Source organism: Nansenia antarctica (assembly GCF_963989245.1).
Source record: "Nansenia antarctica genome assembly, chromosome: 3".
Taxonomy (NCBI): Eukaryota; Metazoa; Chordata; class Actinopteri; order Argentiniformes; family Microstomatidae; genus Nansenia; species Nansenia antarctica.
The window spans coordinates 19866701-19887070 of record NC_137688.1 but is presented as its reverse complement, the minus strand read 5'-3'; the positions used below and the strand labels follow the sequence as shown (position 1 = coordinate 19887070).

The following is a 20370-nucleotide window of genomic DNA, read 5'->3' as shown; positions in this document are numbered from 1 at the left end:
CAGTTTAGCATTTAACCAGAAGTGGAAGTAGTGAACAGGATTTTAAAAACATGACAATGATAGTGATAGGTACGGTACGGTAGTTTATACATGAGCTATGTACAGTTACGGTAGCTTATACAGTGTGGTAGCTTATGTACAGTAAGTAATGTGCAGATGTATAAAATAAGCTATATCTAAGAGGCATGTTCAATGTGCAATATACAGTATGTGCAAAGGTAGTATTGTAACCATCAGTTTAGTTTAGAGGTACAATATATACAGTTATGAGCTATGTAGAGTTACGGTAGCCTATACAGTTTGGTATCTTATGTACAGTATGTAATGTGCAGGTGTATTAAAAAAAAGCTATATCAAAGAGGCATGATGTGCAATATACAGTGTGTGCAAAGGTACCATTGTAAACATCAGCAGTGAAGTTTAAAGAGTGATCACATTATCCAGGGATGTGTGTGTGTGTGTGGAGGGGGGGGGGGGGTTGATTATCACAGTGATAGCTCTGTGAAAGAAGCTGTTCTGTAGCCTGCTGTATGGGTCCTGTTCTTTATAACAACAATAACTAAGGTTTGGTTTATAGAAAGGTGACATTTCCGTGCATCAGTTGCCCAAATATTTAACGTAGCTATATTTTTCCCTTTCCCATCGGGTCACAGATGTCAGCGGAAGCCCCAGGGGAGAGGCAACACCAGCCCAGTCTCCAGGTGGACCTGGGGGTTCTGTCTGACCCTACAGCTCTCCCAGGAGACGTCTGGGCTGTCATCCCAGCTGAGAGGAAGCCCACTGGTGCCAACATGGCTGTTTACCTAGCTGTCAGCCACCTGCTGCAGGGACCATCTATGGGTTTAGGAACTTGCAGTAATTCCCCAAATCCACTCAATATGGTGCCACAACACTACAAAGCTGCTGCATGGCATCAGGACAAGACAAATTAAAGTGAAACACCTGCATTTAATCACATATGATCTGGCAATAACTGAGGCAGTGCTGGCAGGGAAAATCAACAACAATTGCAGTTAGCTAGATAGTGAAGGTCAATGGCAAATGTGGCACTATCCCTGAACAATTGAATGTAATGTTATAGAATTTATCAGCGAATTTATCTCTGTAGATCAATAAGCTAAGAAAACATACGTTAAGACATGTAGACATATTGGATGCATATTCATATAATATTAGGAGTTATATTGTGTTGGTCTTACCACATTTTTGGGATCTGCATTTAGCCGCCCACCTGCGTTTCCGTGCCAACATGTTCGCTTGTCCATCACCTGTAAATGCTGTAAGCAAACATGCCAAAAGAAACACATATGTTGTGGACACACACCCCTTATTTCACATTAGCATTGGGTTTTGACCTTATACATTATAAATAAAACAAATAATTGTGTGATGGTTACTTCACTGTAAAAGCTCATACCAAAGAACATGATTCTAAACGTTCATATTCAGGCTGAATGTCTCTGATATAATGAATGACATGAGCTCCATGAACAGAAACAAACACACTTTGGCCGCTTCCAGTATCCGTCGACTGTTTTCGCCTCTGTTGACTGTCCATGTTGCTGTTCTCAGGTTTGGACTCAACTGAAAAATACAAGAAAGGCTCTTAGGCTGTTTCAACAAACATTTGTAGGCCTACATCAGTTACTCATTTATTCTTGCCAAATGCCCCATTGGCAGAGGGGTTAAAAGGTTGCAATACAATTACATTTAGTGTCAGTTTAAGGTCACTAAATTAATGATAGAGGCAGTAGCTATAATCGGCTAAATTCACTAAAGCTACAGATAATAGGGTGACTGTTGTGAATCAAGAACTTAACGTACAATTCATGATTGCAGTTAGTTTGCAAACCACCACAGTTACACATTTCATACGACCCGTTGTGAACAGTGCTACTGATTGTTATATAATGTAGGCAAATCGTGAGCTTAGAATTATAAGGTTCTATCTCCGTTTAGGGCAGTTCAGAGATATTGAGCGTCAAAGTTTTTACATTCCATTATGTTTGGTGAGATGGCACCTTTGTATTTTATGAATTACTAACTCAAAAATGTCAACATTTTAAAAATAACACCACACAGGCATTAATAAACACCTAATGGATCAGATTATGTAAAAATTTTGACCAAAAATGGAGATAGAACCTTATAATTCTAACGTCACGAAATGGTCACCAGGGTGGGATGATCACCCCAGCCTTATCTCCCACACAGGGACATGTTGTGACACGCATTCGATGACATTTCTAAACACGTGACTGGAAGGGGCCCACACACACACAGCTAACTGACTGCGCCAACTTTCAAGTTATAATAAGCAAACAACGTATGACAAAAGTAACCAGAGTTAACTAGCCAGCAGAGTTTTTAACGTGGCTACGTTCGTCTGTTAGTGACACATGTCATAAGCATCTTTAGTCAATAAGCGATGCGAGGAGCAGGAATCAGCCAGCTAGCCTGGGTCGGTGACGCTGCCTGGTGTTACACCACTTGACTACTGCAAGAATGAGCCACATTGCAACACGGTTACTCGCTAGCGAACTGAAGCTAAACTAGCTTACTATAGTATTATATATAGAGTATAATATACTAGCACACTAGTTAGCTAGCTGGCTAGACAGGTTTAACATGACGTTGTTGAACTGCCCTTGCTTGTTGTGTGTGTGTCACTGACTGTGTGACCACTGACCATCTCAGCTCAAACACAATGTCCTCCTTCAACCTCCCTGCGCAACTTACCAAATATGTCGTTTTCTGTTTACGTTGTCTGCTGTTGGGTTTGTCACCTTGACTCCATACATGATACGAACTTGTCTGTTGAAGTAAAAGAGCTAATCTTCGTCTTTGAAAGTGGAATCCACACTTCAGCGGTACCAACAACGCCGGCGCCATGTTGTGGAGGAAGGCGTGTTCGGACAATCTCCGTCATTTCCGATAACAACGAACTTTGCTCCTCCTGCCCCCCTGTCACATAATAGTATAGATTTATAAAATAATATTTGACCATTAACTAATAATATCATATTCATATATCTCTTAATATGAACGCCAGCAATATAGAAAACGTCATCTTAATTTAGCAATCACAAGTGATCTTCTTGTGACTGATGACATGTTAACTATTCGGTGAGAGTTTTTGTGAGTTAATCACAAAGCGGTATTTCCTGTCACTTGTTGGGGGAAACCAGTGACACGGCACTGTCTCATGTCAAGTCTTCGTTTAGAAAGCTAATATAAACAATATTGAAAGCTAATATATATACATAAGATTTGTAAATATGTGTTCCTTATTTGCCAGCCACATACTTAGTTAGCAACCTGTCCGTGTTTTGACAGTCATTGCTGTCAGTGTCAAATCATGGGAAAGGGAACACGTGTTGCTGGATTTCCCTTGCTGTAGGTCTCCCTGGCTGGCCAAGGAAGGAACTCTTCTCAGACTGCTGATGTGAGTAGGCTACAATAAAAAGCCTTGCCACAATCAGCAAATGAATGTCACTGTCACTGACCTTGTTTTTAGTATTTTTAGTATTTTTTTCCTAGCACCAGGGGAGCCCCCCCTCCTAAATGTCGTTGTATGGTACCTGTACTGTATTAATGACAATAAAGACCATTCATTCATTCATTCATTCATTCAAGAGCCCCCTGTAGTGAAGCATGTCCGGTTTGCAAGCAGCCTCCCGGTGGTCGCGAATTCCTGAAGAGAATCATGATGTCAGACATCAGTGTGTGAACTGGCTCAACCAAGATGGTCTGGGACCTCAACTGAAATTGATCGCATTAAATGACCAGATACGTGAATTACAGACCCTAATCAGAGACAAGTGAGTGCATAGTCATCATGTTTCTGAACATCCTCTTGGTTTTATTCACTTGATATAATCTTATTATTTTTTTTTTTTGTAGGACAACTAGCAGAGGGGATTTTGTGTTCTCTGCTGACCGATTGGTAAGATTATAACATTTATTCTAAATCAAAAGTCTATAATAACAGTGTAACTGAGCTATAATAACAGTGTTTTTCTGTCTGTTTGGTTCCCTACCAAAGATCAGACTGGTAGTTGAGGAGGGACTCAATCAACTCCCCTACTCAGAGTCCACCGTAACCACGCCAACAGGTAAGTCACACCCTTTTATAGAGATTACTTTATATTCCAGGCCAGCAACACCATGTTTGACAGCTTCTGCTTTATTCCCCCCTCCCCCCCCAGGGCACAAGTATGAGGGTGTCAAATTCAAGAGAGGCAACTGTGGAGTGAGCATTATGAGAAGTGGTAAGTCAAAAGACGGTCAAGCCCCTGTCCGATCACACTCCACTGAATTTACTTTCCTCTCACTCTGCTGCAAACTTAAATTCAGAATGAGAGCAAAGCATCATTATGCCCCACAGACAGGTGTCACCATAGCTGTGTGTCCCACTGTCCCTACAGTGTGTTCCGTATCCCGCTCCTCTTATAAGACATTGTATTTTTTCACCCTACCAGAGGTATCGTCATTTTAAACAGATGCTTCAGGATATTTTTTTTTTTTTTAAATCAGCTGCTACTGTAGTTCTAAAACTACATATTTTTTTACCTGATTTGACAGACGGGCACACCTCCCTACTCCCATGAGCAAAAGCTTATTTTGCAAAGACTTGTTGGCCTTAACTGTGTGGTCTAATAAGATTAGAAATTAACATTTACATTATATCATGAACCATACAGTCAAAACTTAAGCAAAAATATATTTAATAGAATTAATGACAAAAATCCTCAATTCCAGACTACCGGTAATTGGTCACTGGTAAGTACAATGACGTGTACTGAGAGTGTGTCCTCTGGATACATCTCAAAAGGCTAAAGTGGCTGTCTCCTCTCCTTTCCACTGATCTTAAAAACTAGAACAGGTATAGGCTACCAAGGTAGTGGATCCCGAATGAGAATTTGCCTTAACCATTTCATTCACAGAAATAAGCCATGTTAGGATATTGAGAGACATAGCACCAATCTCTCCCCTGCAGGTGAGGCTATGGAGCAGGGTCTGAGGGACTGCTGTCAGTCAATATGCATTGGCAAGATCCTCATCCAGAGTGATGAGGAGACCCAGAAAGCCAAAGTCTACTACGCCAAGTTCCCCCCAGATATCTACAGGAGAAAAGTACTGCTCATGTGCCCTATTCTGAGTGAGTAGGTTCCACTCATGTACCCAATCCCTCGTTCCAACTAATGTACTTCAAACACTGCCCTGTCTTGACCAAGAGCTTTTTTTATTAACATATTTGCATTGACTTAAGACAACACAGAACCTGCAGTCATGTAAATGTAAATGTCCAGTACATTTTCTTTTCATTTTGAAAACAGCAAGGCGTTTTTGAAATTCCCTTTAGGTTGACCTTTTCTGCCTGCTCCACATTTCTACATCTTCAGGCCCATTCACCCTCTGCTGATAATTACAGCTCTCTGGGGGAAATTATACAGTGCCTGCCTGATAGCCAGCAAGCTGCTGAATAGCATAATGAAGGACTCCAGAAATAGTGCAGTAATGGTCACAGCTTCCCCCTGTTGTGATGTGACTGCAATACAATGTTCCCCAGTGATGAAGCCATGTAGAAGACTTTTTTTTTGTCATGCCAACATGATAACAAGTAACAGACAAAGTGATGGATAGTTGAGGTGTCAACTTTGACTTGCTGATTGCTCTGTTGGTGAATATTGCACAGCCATTGTGGGAGAATATTTTTTTGTCAAACCTGAAATAATGTATTGTGTGTGTCTTTGCAGGTACAGGAAACACTGTGATTGAGGCATTAAAGGTGCTAATAGAACATAGCCTTCAGCCCAGACACATTATTCTCCTCAGCCTGTTCTCCACCCCTCATGGTATGTCACTCCTCCACTCCTATTCCCTCTCTATCATTCTTCTCTTCCCATCCCTGCCACTACAATCCTGTCACTCCATCAATATCAACAGCCTACTGTTGGACATCTTATATCAAAATTACTATAACACAACGTGTGATGACTTTTATACCGTGCCAGGAGCCAAGTCTATCATCCAGCAGTTCCCAGACATCACCATCCTGACCACGGAGGTACACCCAGTGGCCCCGACACACTTCGGGAAGAAGTACTTTGGTACAGACTAACCTGCTACAGTACCAAAGAGACACACTGTGGTATGAGAAACACATGTACTCTATCAGTGTGTGTTCTATCAGTGTGTATTCTATCTTCACTGAAATGTTTTGAAAGTAGCCTCTTCAGTACACCTTTCCATTTGTGCCATAAACCCCCTCTGATCCCCTTAGGTTCCTAGGTAGAAAATATGCAGTCTGAAAATCCTGTTTACTATAATTGTCTTAGACTTTGCTGTTCACCAATTTACCCACAGAAACTGAATGTATTGAAAAGGTAAATACTGTAATTTGCAGGCTTATGCAAAATCCCTTTTCACACCGTTTTGGGTACATGAGCCCACAACTCTATACTTGTAATACATACGCAAGCTAGAAACCAATAGATTTGACATTGTGTCATACTGATGAAACTGTGAAGGATTTGCTTCCAGATCACTTGTGCTGATAGATAAGACACCATGCCAAGCTGTATCAGAGTTTATTTTTTAAAGATCAAGATACTGTATATTCAGAAGGGAGATTCTTCAGCCATGTGTCTGACTCAGGGAAATAACTTAGGGAATGATTGTGTTCATTACTAATGCAAAGTACTCCTGTTTGTTTTCACCCCCTAAAATAAAAAGTAAATGTCCAAAAAGAAGCTCGGAGTCAAATTTCATTTAAATAATTAACAACATAATCACTTGATTTAACGGGACACATCAGTGAACTCATGACCCACACAAAAAAATATTCCACTGTGGAAGTACAGTATATAACAATAAATACAAAGACACATAACATCACATGGCACACTCAACATCCATGACATCCTTCATCTCTTCACACATGCCTTCAAACACTGAGGTTGGGGCCTGATTCCCTACCCTTTGTCCAGAGTGCACTTCAAGTGTAAGTATGGTAGAAACTCTGTCTCATCCAAGCATAGGGTAGACAATCAGACCCCTGCCACTGCCATTCTCACAACTCCACACATAAGATTGTAAAATAATATTTATTAAGGGATAATTTAATAAATAGACGATGATATGAAATAGACAGACCCGAGAGAAAATAGTTGTCTTTTTTTTTCTCTTCTTCAATTCGACAAAAAAAAAAGTGCAAACCCAGTGTACCTGGAAAGCCAAATCACGCCCTCCTTCCTACATCATTAAAAAGGAAAACTATTTCTACCAGGTCTGGAAATAGCTTTATCAGTAACTTGTCCTGTACAGAGTAGATGGATCGATTAATATATATAATATATATTATTATTTTTTATTTTTTTTATTTTTTTACAAAGGAACAATAGGCAAGGCAATATAGTCATCACATGCTGACATGCCCTTGAGTCTGCCAGTGTAACACAAGACATGTTTTCTTTTTCATTTCAAATGAAGACCGTCTACAAAATGTTCAGTTTACACAGGTAGAAAAAATTAAAACACAATATCACAGTAGCAATTGGACGACCTCTACCAACCAGTGGAAAGGAGCCATCTCCAAATACCTCAGTAGTTCCTTGAGCTACTTTCTAATAACTTCATCTTTACAATAAAAGGAATGAATACACGTAATACGTACCGCAGATGCACAATACAGTACGTCATAAAAACCAAGAAACATCGACAGTGACACTAACTGTCACCTGTGTAATCATTCTAATGTGCAGTGTCGGTGTCTCAAGGACACCAAATGTTGCGGCTGAGCCAAATCTCTCAACACTCCAGGATGCCTCCAGGGCTTTGAGGGTGTTATGTTAAGTTTGGAGCCCCTGTGCTCAGGATGAACCCCAAGGTCTGTATGTGAACTGCAAACTCAGGACGCATCATCAGAACACAAAGAAAAGATAGAGAGAGAGAGAGAGAGAGACCGTAGAATTAGATGCAGACTTTCCTACAGGTTTTAACAATCGTCTAGTCAGAGGACACAGTGTGAGAAACAGAGTTAACACTTTGCCAACCCGGGTGATGCCGTAGATGAGTTTAGTGTCCATGCAGAAGGGTGATGCTGTTGATTGTCCACGATGATGTGTTTCTTGATGATGATTAACTTAAATAATACACAAATTATATTCAACCATTGATCAAGATAAAAATAACAACCCCAGGCTTCTTCCACACGTTTGGCTCCATCTCGAGTTGTGAAACTTCACAGGATTGGGAATGCATCTGCCTCATGGTACGGTGGGATTACTACAACTCCACATGTACTGTAAAAAAGTCTGTATAGGGAGCTTACGAAGGTGGCCCTAAGTTGTACAGAGAACAAAAGAGAACAAGAATGTTGTATGATAATACACCGAGCTCTTTGTGACAGAGTACAGATAAAAGTAAATGTAAGGCACCTTTGGTATGATTCAGTCAACGGGAAGACTTATGCTCTAGCATCTTAAAATCACATGAAAGGTATTTTCTTTGAGGCTCATAGATTGTCAGATATAACTCACGTGATCAGTGTCCTACTCATCCTCCATCTCTATGGTAACAGAAGGATCCCCGTCACCGGCTGAAACAATAAAGTATGTAATTACACTATCAGCAAGTTGATAAAATAGTGACGGTTAAACTGCCTTTTTTGGGGGATGATTCTGTTCAGACAATTTAAAGGTCCCATCATGGAAATCACCTTTTCAGTGCTTTTGTATTATACACACATATTGTGTACTATACATTTGGGTCTCTGGTGACCCTACAAAGACAGAAACTGAAATAAAGCAATTCGGTTAGTTTTTTGTAGGCTGCCTATTTCGGAAAACATGCGTTTCAACAAGCCACTCAGAGTGGCTGCCCCCCGCCTACGTAGAGTTAGGTCTCATCGGGCGCTGTGTTGAGCATTTCCCCCACCGTACATTCGAACGCAAGGTCAGATCGTTACCATTCAAATGGTTTTGGATTTCTTGTTTTGTGGGGAACACTGGGATATTTAGTTTTTCATTGTATTCCCCCAGGAACTCTGTGTTGTTTCGCTGCTCTGCCACAGAGCGAACCGCTGATGATTCCCTGTGAAACGGAGAAACAGCCCATCCAGAAGAGGGCTGAAACAGAGCTGTTTAGAGGCATGCTGGAATGCCTTTAGATTAAAATCGGAGTGGTATTTCCCGCCAAAACACCTCAATTACATGTTTTGGGGACCCCAGAGACCTACATTAACTTGTGTTAAAAGAGCATAATAGGTCTCCTTTAATACCAGATGATATACCGGATGAATACCAGCGTCATGTCCAGGAGGTGTACTTCAAGCTGTATATCAAGCTGCCTCACGCTACGGAAACAGGAGATTGGCTCCTGCCCTGTGGGCCATTAGGCCCATCGGTTCTCAAGGCTACTTACTTACTTAATACCGGATGAACACATTGGAGTCCTGCAATGTGTCCACCAGATGGTAGTAGAAGACCATGATATTTAACCACTATACAACCCAGCAAGAATGCTCATCACCAATTTAAGGTTTCTACTCATACATAGTATGTTTTGCATTTTGCTGTGGCGTGAACACATGTGGTGTTATCTTTAGATCAGTACATGTAACAGTGCTGTTGCTGTATTGTTTTTGTTCTTAACTCTGCGTAACACAACACCACCACTCCGGTCACTGACACCTCTGAGGTGACCTAAGGTTCTCAAGTTCCACTCACCCAAGCTCCCCTCTTCTGACCCCTCCTCGTCCTCATCCCACTTCCCTTCATTGGCCAGAAGGGGGTTCCGGGACTCATTCAGGCTCTTCAAGGGGAAATAGTGGCCATCTCCTTGGCTGAAAACCACATAGGACAAATACAGAGAGGATGGAGTTAGCTCTGAAAGCCAGGACTCTGATCCTCATCCTTTCCATCAAGTCAAGTTACTGTAGTAACTAGGCCCATGCATACGGCTGGTGTTGTCTCCTTGAACACACTCACCCCGTGAAGACAGGAATAAACCAGAGCTTCCTGTCCTCTCCGAACACCTGCTGCAGGTTCCTGCGGATGCCCACGTTAAAGCCGTTTCTGTCTTGACCACTGGGAAAGAAAGGAGCTGAAAAAGCCTCTGAAGGAGAGGAGAGATGAAACAGGTACAGGGTAAATGTACAGGTATAAATACCGGGTAATACTTTTTCTTTGATAGAAAAATACAAATGTACACCCTGATTCTAAGACGGGCTCTTTGTATTGCACTAAATGGATTGACTCACTGAGTCTTCATCCTCTATTTAGTCAACAGTCTACCACACCGCAGAGACTACGGGGGAATGAGTGAAAACCAAGTGGCCTTACCCAAAGTGGACCTGTTCTTGGCCACCAGCCAGCAGTGGTAACCAAAGAGGAACATGAGACTGACGAAGAACATGATGGCCACGAACATGAGGAAGAGGACATGGAACTTAGCCGGCCCATTGGGCAGCTCTCCCTGTGGAGGGAACATGAGAAACAGGAGAGGAGGTGACACGAGATAAGAGGCCTAATGAAAACACAGTGAAATGCAGAAGCTGCACCCGTTCACAACACAGGAGGATCACCCTCGGGGAGTCAATCTTGAGTCAGTCAATAACGTGCCATCATGAGTTCGTCACAAGACTGGGTGAGCAGCATGATCGAGGACAGAGGTTAGTTTCACTCCCCAAAGAAAAAGGACAGTCAAATTGCCTATATTTCCCAGACTCCAGAGACAGACAGTGCAAGCTACATAGCCTGTAAACAGCATAACCTGAATACTTCTTTATTCTAACAATATTGTTGCCTCTACCTCCTCTGTAACCTCAAGTTTTTTTTATCTTTACCTTGATTTTTCATTTGTTCATGTCTGATATGTGTTAAAAGTGTGTACTGTGTGTAATGTCCTTGAAGTCTAACTGAACCAATAAAAACTTTAAATGAGAAAAAAGAAAAATCACCATGGCAGCATAGCAGAGACGCAGACATTTCTATGATACGTTCTTCTATACCGATGAACTGGATGTGCATAATATCTTTACTTTCTCTCTCGTTTCACTCACCACCCAGAACTTGATGAAGAACCGAAAGACTGACGCGGCGATGAAGACACAGTAGACCATGGAGTAAGACAAGAAGAGCAGGAAGAACTTGTAGTTGGCAAAACCGACGCAGTTGTTCACCCTAAGAAGACAATAAAAGTCGGGTTTCAGTAACACTTTCAACTCAACAGACCGATAATAAATAGTGATATCCTATCAACAGCTGCCCTGAGAGATGCCATGCGCTAGTGTTGGTTGAGGTTATACAACAGAACAGTAGCCAGCCACCCACCAGGGACAATGGTGATCCATCTTCAGGACACACCTGCAACAGACACGGGACATGACAACCAGGTTTTAAGTAAGCAATAGAAAATGAGAAATTCTATATTGGAAAAGGTCAAAGTACTTGTTTAAAATATTCTCTTGACAGAAAACCACTCATATGAGAACAAACATTTCTGGATTTCAAATATTTGTCAATATAATCAAGGAATACTAAATTAAACATGAATCCAAGCCTGTCTACCTGTTTTCTTTTTTCTTCAGGTAACAACGCCGCTGCTCTGATTGAACGTCATTAGGATCTCCTTTCAAACAGATTGTCTAACTGCTCGCCAACACCTTCCAATTATCACAAATGTTTCAAGCCAACAAAGATCCTCTTCCCTGTGTCCCTCTCCACATGAATGGGTTAGAGGAGGGGGAGGAGACTTACGTTTCACAGACGGAGCAGTGGTGACAGCGGTCCGGCTTCAGCACCTGGCAGCGGTCACAGAACCTGATAGCTGGAGACAAGAAGAGGTTCAGCTGCCAGAGCAGCCATATGATCCTGTACTTCCCCTTCACTAACTTCCTGCCACTGAGAACTTAGTCTGAGCTTAGCTATCAGCCCTTATGAAAGAGATATATTGGCTGTTTACACGGCTGGGGATCTATTATGCACGTGCGCACACCAGACACACACACACACAAGATATGCGCACATGCGCACGTGCGCACGCGCACACACACACACACAAACAAACGGCTCACGCACGCACTTCAACAAACACAAAAGCTAATTACACTCGCCTCTTAGTTTTCAGCAAAGGAGGATTAGGTGCAGGATGATGAAGTGAGGGTTGCTAGGTTGCTAAGAGTGTGGGAGAGAGCCATCATTTCGGAATGTAAATGTTAAATGGCAGACTTTGCAGCAAGTCAATAAAGGGATTTAGAACGGAGATGGTGCCTGCCTTTCCATCTGACTGGCTCTCAGTTTTGCAGCTCTGTACACTGCAAAAAGTCAGCTCTCAAAAACAAAACAAACAAAAAATCTTACTTAGATGTAGCTACTTTTTGCAGTGTAGGAGAAGTATCGCATGTCATCTAGCAGGGCCAGATAGATAATAGCATAAACGGGGATTTATCAGTTATGATAAGATAATATGAATGGCCCCTAATAATGTATCGTCTAGCTTCAGTAAAGGACAGTTACAGTTGGGGATCTTTGGTAAAGGTTGAAATCAATCAGTCACCTCACCTCCAGATGTTGCTCTTGTAAAGATGGGCAGTTTCTTAGCGATCTCCACCAGGATCTGTTTCTGTGCATCTGGCCTCTCCTCCATTTCATATCTCTCTTTGTCTGAGTAGGACAGCTGAAACTGGACCAACAAGTAGACATGATCACCATAAGAGATTGAATGATAAGCCATTGAGGTTGATCATTCAGTGCCTTATGATGCCTTCTAAGGTTATTGTTCACAACACGGCACAGAACGTTGCATTTAGAAGGACTTAACCTACAATTTCAAATGGCTACTTTCTTCTTACCTTCTTGCAAGGGTAAGAAGGTGGAGTGAAGATAGATTTCCAGTAGGTCCAGGTAAACATCACAAAGCAAACATGGAATACCAACAGGTAGGCCACTGCAGACAGACACATTACTCACTTACTTTGACTATTTATAAGATGACAGATTTCTTAACCTCTAGTTATGCAGTCAAAAATATTGGTGTGCACCAAAAGACATGCAAGACACAGGATAAAACACAGGGTACATGAAGGACTTGAGAACTCACCCTTCTCCAGTGTGTTGCTGATTGTAACTGTAAAGCATGCACATGGTAAATCAGTTGATATAAAAAGAGATTACATTTTATTTTCTATGCAAATGCATCCTTCGCTGATTCTCATCGTTACCTGCTTGCTAAAGCGAACCAATTCGTTACAGTATTCATCCATCTCAACTCACTGTAGCCAGCTAGCTAGCCTGATAGATGCTTGACAGATAGATATAGATAGATACGTAGATACTGTTTTAGATAGATAGTGATGAGTATTATTCGTAAGAATTTTACGGGGACAATATTTTATACTGCTATTTTTTGTAGCTAAATATAGGTTACATCCCGTAAAAAAAATACTTCCTGGTTAGCAAGCTAGCTCGCTAAATTTAAAGGGCTTTCTAAGCCATCATCACGGAAACAACATTGAATACGGATATTTCTCTCCAACACTTACATAAACATAGCTCAAACACGTAGGCATAATATGACCACAGCACCACTGCGGTGATTATGATGACAGGTATCCAGGAGAAGACCCTCGTACAGCATCTCAGGCCCCTGGAGAGAGCCATGTTCAACTGCTAGCCCCTGCTAGGCAATCATCTTCTCTGCACTCGATTACCAGTTCTGAAAGTTATCTATACACCTCTGGGATCGATTAAAAGGACTGAATAAAAAAGATGTCTGATCCATCCAAAAGGTGTGTATGAATGAATGAATGAATGAATGAATGGTCTTTATTGTCATTGATATAGTATAGGTACCATACAACGAAATTTGGGAGGGGGGGCTCCCCTGGTGCTAGGAAAAAAATACTAAAAACAAGAAAGGAAAAAGAGCTGGTTTACATAAATAAAGGCTATACACTATCCACTATACTATACTATACAAATAAAACAATGTGCTGTACTCTATGCTAAGCTATAAATATCCTAACATTTCCTATCTCTGTAGGCAAACATTAAAGGCCAGTTAAGGCGAACATTTAGAATGTAGCCAATGCATAACATCTAGCCAATATTGACTTCAGAGGAGCCATTTAAACTGCAAGACATGGGAAGAATGTGTTAAGTGGCCTTGGTTGGAGATTAATGAAAATATAAGAAACATAATCAATGCCAATTAAGACCCACAGCAGAAAACAGTGAACCCGTGCTACATTGACATTGTTGCTGAAATCAATGAACGTCCGCGTAACTCTCTTGGACGAGTTCACATAATACACGTTTTGTTTCATAAACTGTTCATTGCATTATATGTATCAAATGCATTCTTATGTTATTTTACTCTGTCAGCTTTACTGTATCATCGATCTCTTTTTTTGTATTAGCACGTGTCTAATATTTGATAGGCCTAAATATATTTTTATCAGTCGTTTTTTTGGTTGTTGCAATAAACATCTGATATTAACCTCTGAGTTAGCGGGAACTCCCCAAGCTCGCTTCGTATAGTCCAGTCAATCTAACTCAAAAAAAGGCCCAACCCAGGAGAAATTGCAATAGTAATGTTTCATAGTTTTTATTGTTCCTAATACCCTCCTGCATCATATACTAAAAGTCTTAATTAATTAATTTATTGGATCATACTTTTTTCAAGGTCAAAAGAGGTTAAACAATGTTTTAGAGTGACGCCATCTGGGTAAAATGGTGTTAATATTGGAGGGCCTATGTATACCTATCCAACATATTTGGTGTCTTTTCCTATGTTTTGGGGGTCAATCTTTCCAATAAAACACTTTTTCAGAGGATATTCTTAAGTCTTATACCTGTATTAGGGGTACAACTACCCCAACACCCACTTATTTGCCAAATGTGACGCCAGACAATGTTTTCATCAATCAGTTGCCAACATACACTTTCAGTTGTTTACATATTCTGAAAATACAGATTGTAAGCTTTCAAATGATGTGTCACACATTGAAATCGGACAGAAATTGAAGACGACACGAGTATTTGAATGTTGGTGCATCTCAAACACAGAATGGGAGAAAAGTCACTGATGAAACCACAACAAACGCTGCTAACAGTGTTACATCGCTACGAACGTCTAACTGCATTTTTATAAGATCCCAACATACTGAGAGAACATCAACATGCTAAAAACACATTACTACATATTTATGAAAATACATTTTAAAACTTAAAGTTGCGTGTTATGAGAAAAAAAAACGAAACCAAATATTGTTGACACAATAAGTTTCACTCTCATTTTCTGCGACTGGTTTAGCGCTAGACTGGCTTTCATCACAAATGTTCCTCATCATGTGTCACGCCCCCCCCCCCCCCCCATCCTGTGAATACAATATATAACACACAACTTGATGCATCATTGATTAATGAAGTGAATGACGTAATTTCAATACAATTACACAATGAAAACACCACTCCCAGCCTGTCATTGGTAAGTAGTTCAAACAAAGATGTTAGACATTTCTTTAATTCTACCACTCAATACAATAAAACACATTTATAATTGTCATCAATCGCCATTTTTGCTGCATTGAATTACAGGTTACTCTTCGCTAGCGGTTAGCTGACGTTTGCTAGCTAGCCACAGTGTGTGTACAGCTGTCACTGGTAAGTAGCCTAGTTCAAACAAAGGATTAGACATTTCTTTAATTCTACTGTTGCTTATTTGACCCCCTATCATACTATCTATGCATGTGTGGAAATATACGACACTACCACTCAATACAATAAAACACATTAGTAGTAGCTGAGAAACTTGAGGTACGTGGACTCACACCTGGGCACTTCATACAATATGTTGCTGATAATGCTGACCATAATATCCGAACAATTGATGGCCATGGAATGTTCCATGGCATGGGAATTATTGCATGCATCACCCCCAAAATTGAACAAGCTTCCATCATTCCACGTATCAAGGTGACAGCAAAGGACCTAACAGATGTCGGACGCATTAACATTGTTCCATATGTACAGAAGTCTGGGGGCCTCAAGAATCTTACCTACAGGGAATGTGAAGAGCACTCTGAAGACGATAGAGAGACGCCTGCTGATAGACTCTGGAAGCTGTCCTTGCTGCTCGGCAAATGCTCAAGGCCTGGATGGTCCGGGATGATGAAAATGCTCAACACTGGAGATCAGCCTGGTCAGTCGTCAGTCATCTTCCTACCCATGATTGACATGGATCCAGGAGATCTGACTTGCATTCATTCCACTCTGCAGTTCGTTCATGATCACGCAGCTCGCTACCAGGTCACTCCAATTCTAACCTTTGATCAACCACTATGGTGGAAAGCGATGACAATTATTGAAAGTGAAGCACCTGGCAGTCCATTGAAATCTATCGTTCTCCGACTTGGTGGGTTCCATGTGCTCATGAGTTTCCTTGGCGCAGTTGGCCATTTGATGTCAGGCTCTGGCTTGGAAGAAATCCTTGAATTAGTGTACACACCAAATACGGTGCCCAAAATGCTCGAAGGAAAAGCAGTTGCCAGGGCCATACGTGGTCATTTCCTGGTTGATGGAGCACTGAACACCCTACTGGCAGCGAAAACTTTTCATGTCAAACTGCCTGTCCCAATCAAAGCAAACTATGCTGTGGACTCAGAGGATGTGTCAGAGTTGACTCAAGATGGTACTGTTGGTGATGACAGTGAGGAAACAGTTTCTGATCAGCCAGATGGAGAATCCACAGACCATGCCAAAGTACCAGAAGAACTAGCAGAAGCCTCAGATCTGTATGACAGTGTTATGGCTGCCACTGCAACCAGGACAAATGCAAGTGCACTACTCCAGATCATAGCTCAGCGTTTGGAGGCAGAGAAGAGAACCATGGTAGATGACCGGACAGCAGCACTCTGGCTACAGTACATGGAGATGATCGACCTAGTCCGTGCATTCATTGGATCGGAGAGAACTGGAAATTGGGATCAGCACCTTGATACCCTGACAGACATGATGCCATTCATGGCTGCCTCCGGACATAACTTGTATGTAAAATCATTGACCATATACCTCCAGAAAATGCGCCAACTAGAAGACACACATCCCCAAGTTTACAAACGATTTCAGGAAGATGGTCTGCAAGTTGTTCGTAGATCAAATGAATACTGGGCCGGACTATCCCCCGACCTTGTAATAGAACAAGCCCTCATGCGAAGTATGAAATCAACCGGAGGACTGACACGGGGAAGGGGTGTGTCTGAAACACAACGTTTGGTGTGGGTGCTTTCCAACCCTGCAACATCTGAAATCAACAATGCCATGAAAGAAGTGACAGGGGTAAACTATGAAACTAGTGAACAGCACAAGGACCTTTCTGCATCAAGACAGGCACGAGACAACGCTGACACTATCAAAATACTTCAATTGTTGGAGTCACAAAATCCGTTTGCCGGGTATGAACACCTTCAGCACCTAATCACTGGTGTGACAGCCCATAATGCGGTGAATGTGGACCATTCAAAAGAAGTTGGTAGAAGGGTCTTAAAGGACATGGTAGGGAAAAAGGTGACAGAATATACCTTCAAGAGGAAAGCACATGCAGTCACCATGGATTCCAAATCCACAGTCAAACTGAACAAAGAAGAAGTTGTCCATATTGATTTGCAGCTCTTGTTTCAGAGACTAGTGATTGCTGGGACACAGGCAGACAAGTTAGCTGAAGCCTTCAAGTATGAACTCTGCGGGTATCCACCTGCGCTCTTCGAAACGAAAACAGTGTTTCTCCCAGCGAACAAACCCCAAATTGCAAAAGCAATATGGAACGCAGTCCCTCATGATGATGTGCCAGAAAGGGACATTCTGTACGTTTTAGATGGAGGGGCCCTTCTCCACCGACTACCCTGGGAGATAGGAAAAACATATGGAGCAATAGTGGAAACGTACATAGGTTATGTTCGAAAACATTATGGGCAATCAGTGGTGATTGTGTTTGATGGGTACAGCAACCAGCCATCTACAAAGGATGGTGCCCATAAAAGGAGGAACACAAACACTGGCCGGAAGGTTTAATTCCCGTCAACCATGTCACTGAGGTTGAAAAAACAGGAATTTCTGTCAAACAATGAGAACAAACAACGTTTCATAAACCTGTTGGGGGAGGGACTAACACTTGCAGGGTTTGACATTCACAATGCTCAGGGAGACGCCGATGTGCTCATAGTTCAAACTGCAGTGACAGCAGCATTGAAACATCGAACTGTCCTTGTTGGAGACAACACCGACCTCCTCATTCTTCTGTCACACCATTATCAGCAAGGAGAACTGTACTTCATGTCTGAGCCCAAGAAGTCGTCTTCATCAAGTTACAGGTTTTTGAACATTGGGCAAGCAAGAGATGTGTTGGGTGAAGATGTTAGCAACAACATCTTATTCGCGCATGCCATGCTTGGCTGTGATACAACATCCAGACTCTTTGGGGTTGGGAAAGGGGTATCTCTGGGTCTGGTTAGAGAAAGCGACTCATTCAGAGTACAGGCCAGCATTTTTCAGAAACAATCTGCTACCAAGGATGACATTGCTGCTGCAGGGGAAAGGGCAATGATACTAATCTACAAAGGAGCAGAAATGGATTCTCTCAATGACCTCAGGCTGAAAAGTTTTTATACTAAAGTGACTGACAGCAAAACGGCTATCCACCCTCGCAACTTGCCGCCAACATCGTCGTCTGCCATGCTTCACAGCTTCAGAGTGTACCATCAGGTTCAGGAATGGATGGGAAACTCGCTACCACCAGAGGAATGGGGCTGGAGGATCCAAGACTCATGCCTCATTCCCATCCATTCTGACCAGGACCCTGCTCCTCAATACTTGTTGGAGCTTTTGCGCTGTAATTGCAAGTCAGGTTGTGGCACTATGCGCTGCAAATGCCGTCGTCAAGGACTTGATTGCTCTGTAGCCTGTTCAGAATGCAGAGGTGTGTGCGCGAATATGTCGGCACAACATTGGGATGAGGACATGGAGTGAAGGTTACATGTAGGCCTACAGTAAAGGCATATTTCAAGCTTGGTCTAATTTTTTAAATATTGTATTTATAAAGTTTTAATAGGTTTATAGGTTTATGTGGTTTATTTCTCATTGAAGTGTTTAATCTGTATATGATATGCAACATGGTTTTCATAGAAAAACATTAACATTTCTCTATGTTCCGAAATGTCAATGATAATAAATGTGTTATAAACTAATTTGATTGACTTTGTTTGAATACAATAAAATAAAAATATAATTGTGGGTAATGGCCGTTTTCTCAAAAATTGTTTTTTCTCATACTCTGAGCCAGAAATCTCCACTTCAGTAGCACTTACATACACCAAACTTTCCAGTTGTATTCCTATCTACATTCCGAGTTCTGCTATAGAGGGGTTTGTTAATATATCATTCATAGCCTGATTTATGTAACATTTACTCCTAAAAACATGGCAAAGCTTACTTTTTATGGCTGTTGACAGCATTTTCAGATTTATGGAGTGATAAAAAGAGTTATCCAAATTCCCTTTTATAGAGGACCTTGACTCTAATATGACAACAAGATGAAACAAGAATTTTTAACCTGGCTTTATCCAATGTTCAGATTTCTGATCTTGAATGTTATGCAAATTAGCACATATTTCATTAGATAATGCCTAATTTGCATATTTAAACATAATATTTCAGAAAACTTGTAATACAAAAAATAGTAGTCTTAATGTAAGTGATTAACTGGGGAAGTTTCATGGTGATATCTATTAGTTAAATTTTTTATCCTATTAACTGGCTGTGTTGCGCCTGGCACAAAAACCCACATTTTCGACCCCTGAATTTACCTTGATCCAATAAATATTAAGACTAAGACTTTTAATATGTTATTTGGTTGTCCCTAGGGATCACAAAAAAACTTGAATGATTACTATTGCAATTTCCCCTGGGTTAAACCACAGATTGACTGGACTACGTAGTATTACACCTCCGTAGCCTTTATAAATCAGTGAGACGCATATCTTGTGACAAGCCAAAAAGCTGCATTTTACTGTGTTTGACAGGGCCCTTTTTCATATATTGTATGTTTACTCATGGAAAAAGTGACTTCTCTCCTCTAGCATGCATGCTTTACTGCACTGACTATTACGTCACCTTGTTCTGTGTTCACTTAAGATGAAGCTGAACACATTTTTGGGACAATACAAAAAACAACACCATGTGTAGACATTTGATACGTTTACCAATAGGAGGCACTGCAGGACCAACCGAAATCTCACACTGTATTTCTCTCTCTCATCACTGAAAAGCATGAGAACTTTCAGTCTATTGCCACTCAATGAGCCGCTATAGC

The 20370-nt window shown here is 41.3% G+C and overlaps 3 protein-coding genes across 3 annotated transcripts in view; 1 reads left to right on the top strand and 2 right to left on the bottom strand.

Moving 5' to 3' along the window:
- The window catches only part of abcb7 (ATP-binding cassette, sub-family B (MDR/TAP), member 7), a gene marked incomplete at its 5' end in the record, with an annotated part of 28279 nt that extends 25387 nt beyond the window's left edge, over positions 1–2892 (bottom strand). The window contains 3 exons of the mRNA XM_080526658.1: positions 1200–1277; positions 1507–1584; positions 2740–2892. Of these exons, the coding sequence (XP_080382784.1) occupies positions 1200–1277; positions 1507–1584; positions 2740–2892 (309 nt within the window). The remainder of the gene's footprint in view (positions 1–1199; positions 1278–1506; positions 1585–2739) is intronic.
- Positions 2893–3201: 309 nt separating this feature from the next.
- Positions 3202–6139, top strand: LOC308153503 (uracil phosphoribosyltransferase homolog). The gene is made up of 8 exons (XM_080526662.1): positions 3202–3445; positions 3637–3821; positions 3904–3946; positions 4046–4115; positions 4209–4271; positions 5000–5161; positions 5760–5858; positions 6018–6139. Exons 2-8 carry the CDS (start codon positions 3655–3657, stop codon positions 6122–6124), a joined length of 711 nt encoding a protein of 236 aa, XP_080382788.1. The 5' UTR covers positions 3202–3445; positions 3637–3654; the 3' UTR covers positions 6125–6139.
- A 2075-nt stretch (positions 6140–8214) lies between these two features.
- zdhhc15b (zDHHC palmitoyltransferase 15b) lies at positions 8215–13685 on the bottom strand. The gene is made up of 12 exons (XM_080526661.1): positions 13547–13685; positions 13105–13131; positions 12857–12951; positions 12567–12687; positions 11763–11832; positions 11337–11369; positions 11066–11186; positions 10347–10479; positions 9993–10119; positions 9732–9847; positions 8544–8602; positions 8215–8345 (listed from the first exon to the last, which is right to left on the bottom strand). Exons 1-11 carry the CDS (start codon positions 13662–13664, stop codon positions 8556–8558), a joined length of 1008 nt encoding a protein of 335 aa, XP_080382787.1. The 5' UTR covers positions 13665–13685; the 3' UTR covers positions 8215–8345; positions 8544–8555.
- Positions 13686–20370: the final 6685 nt, after the last annotated feature.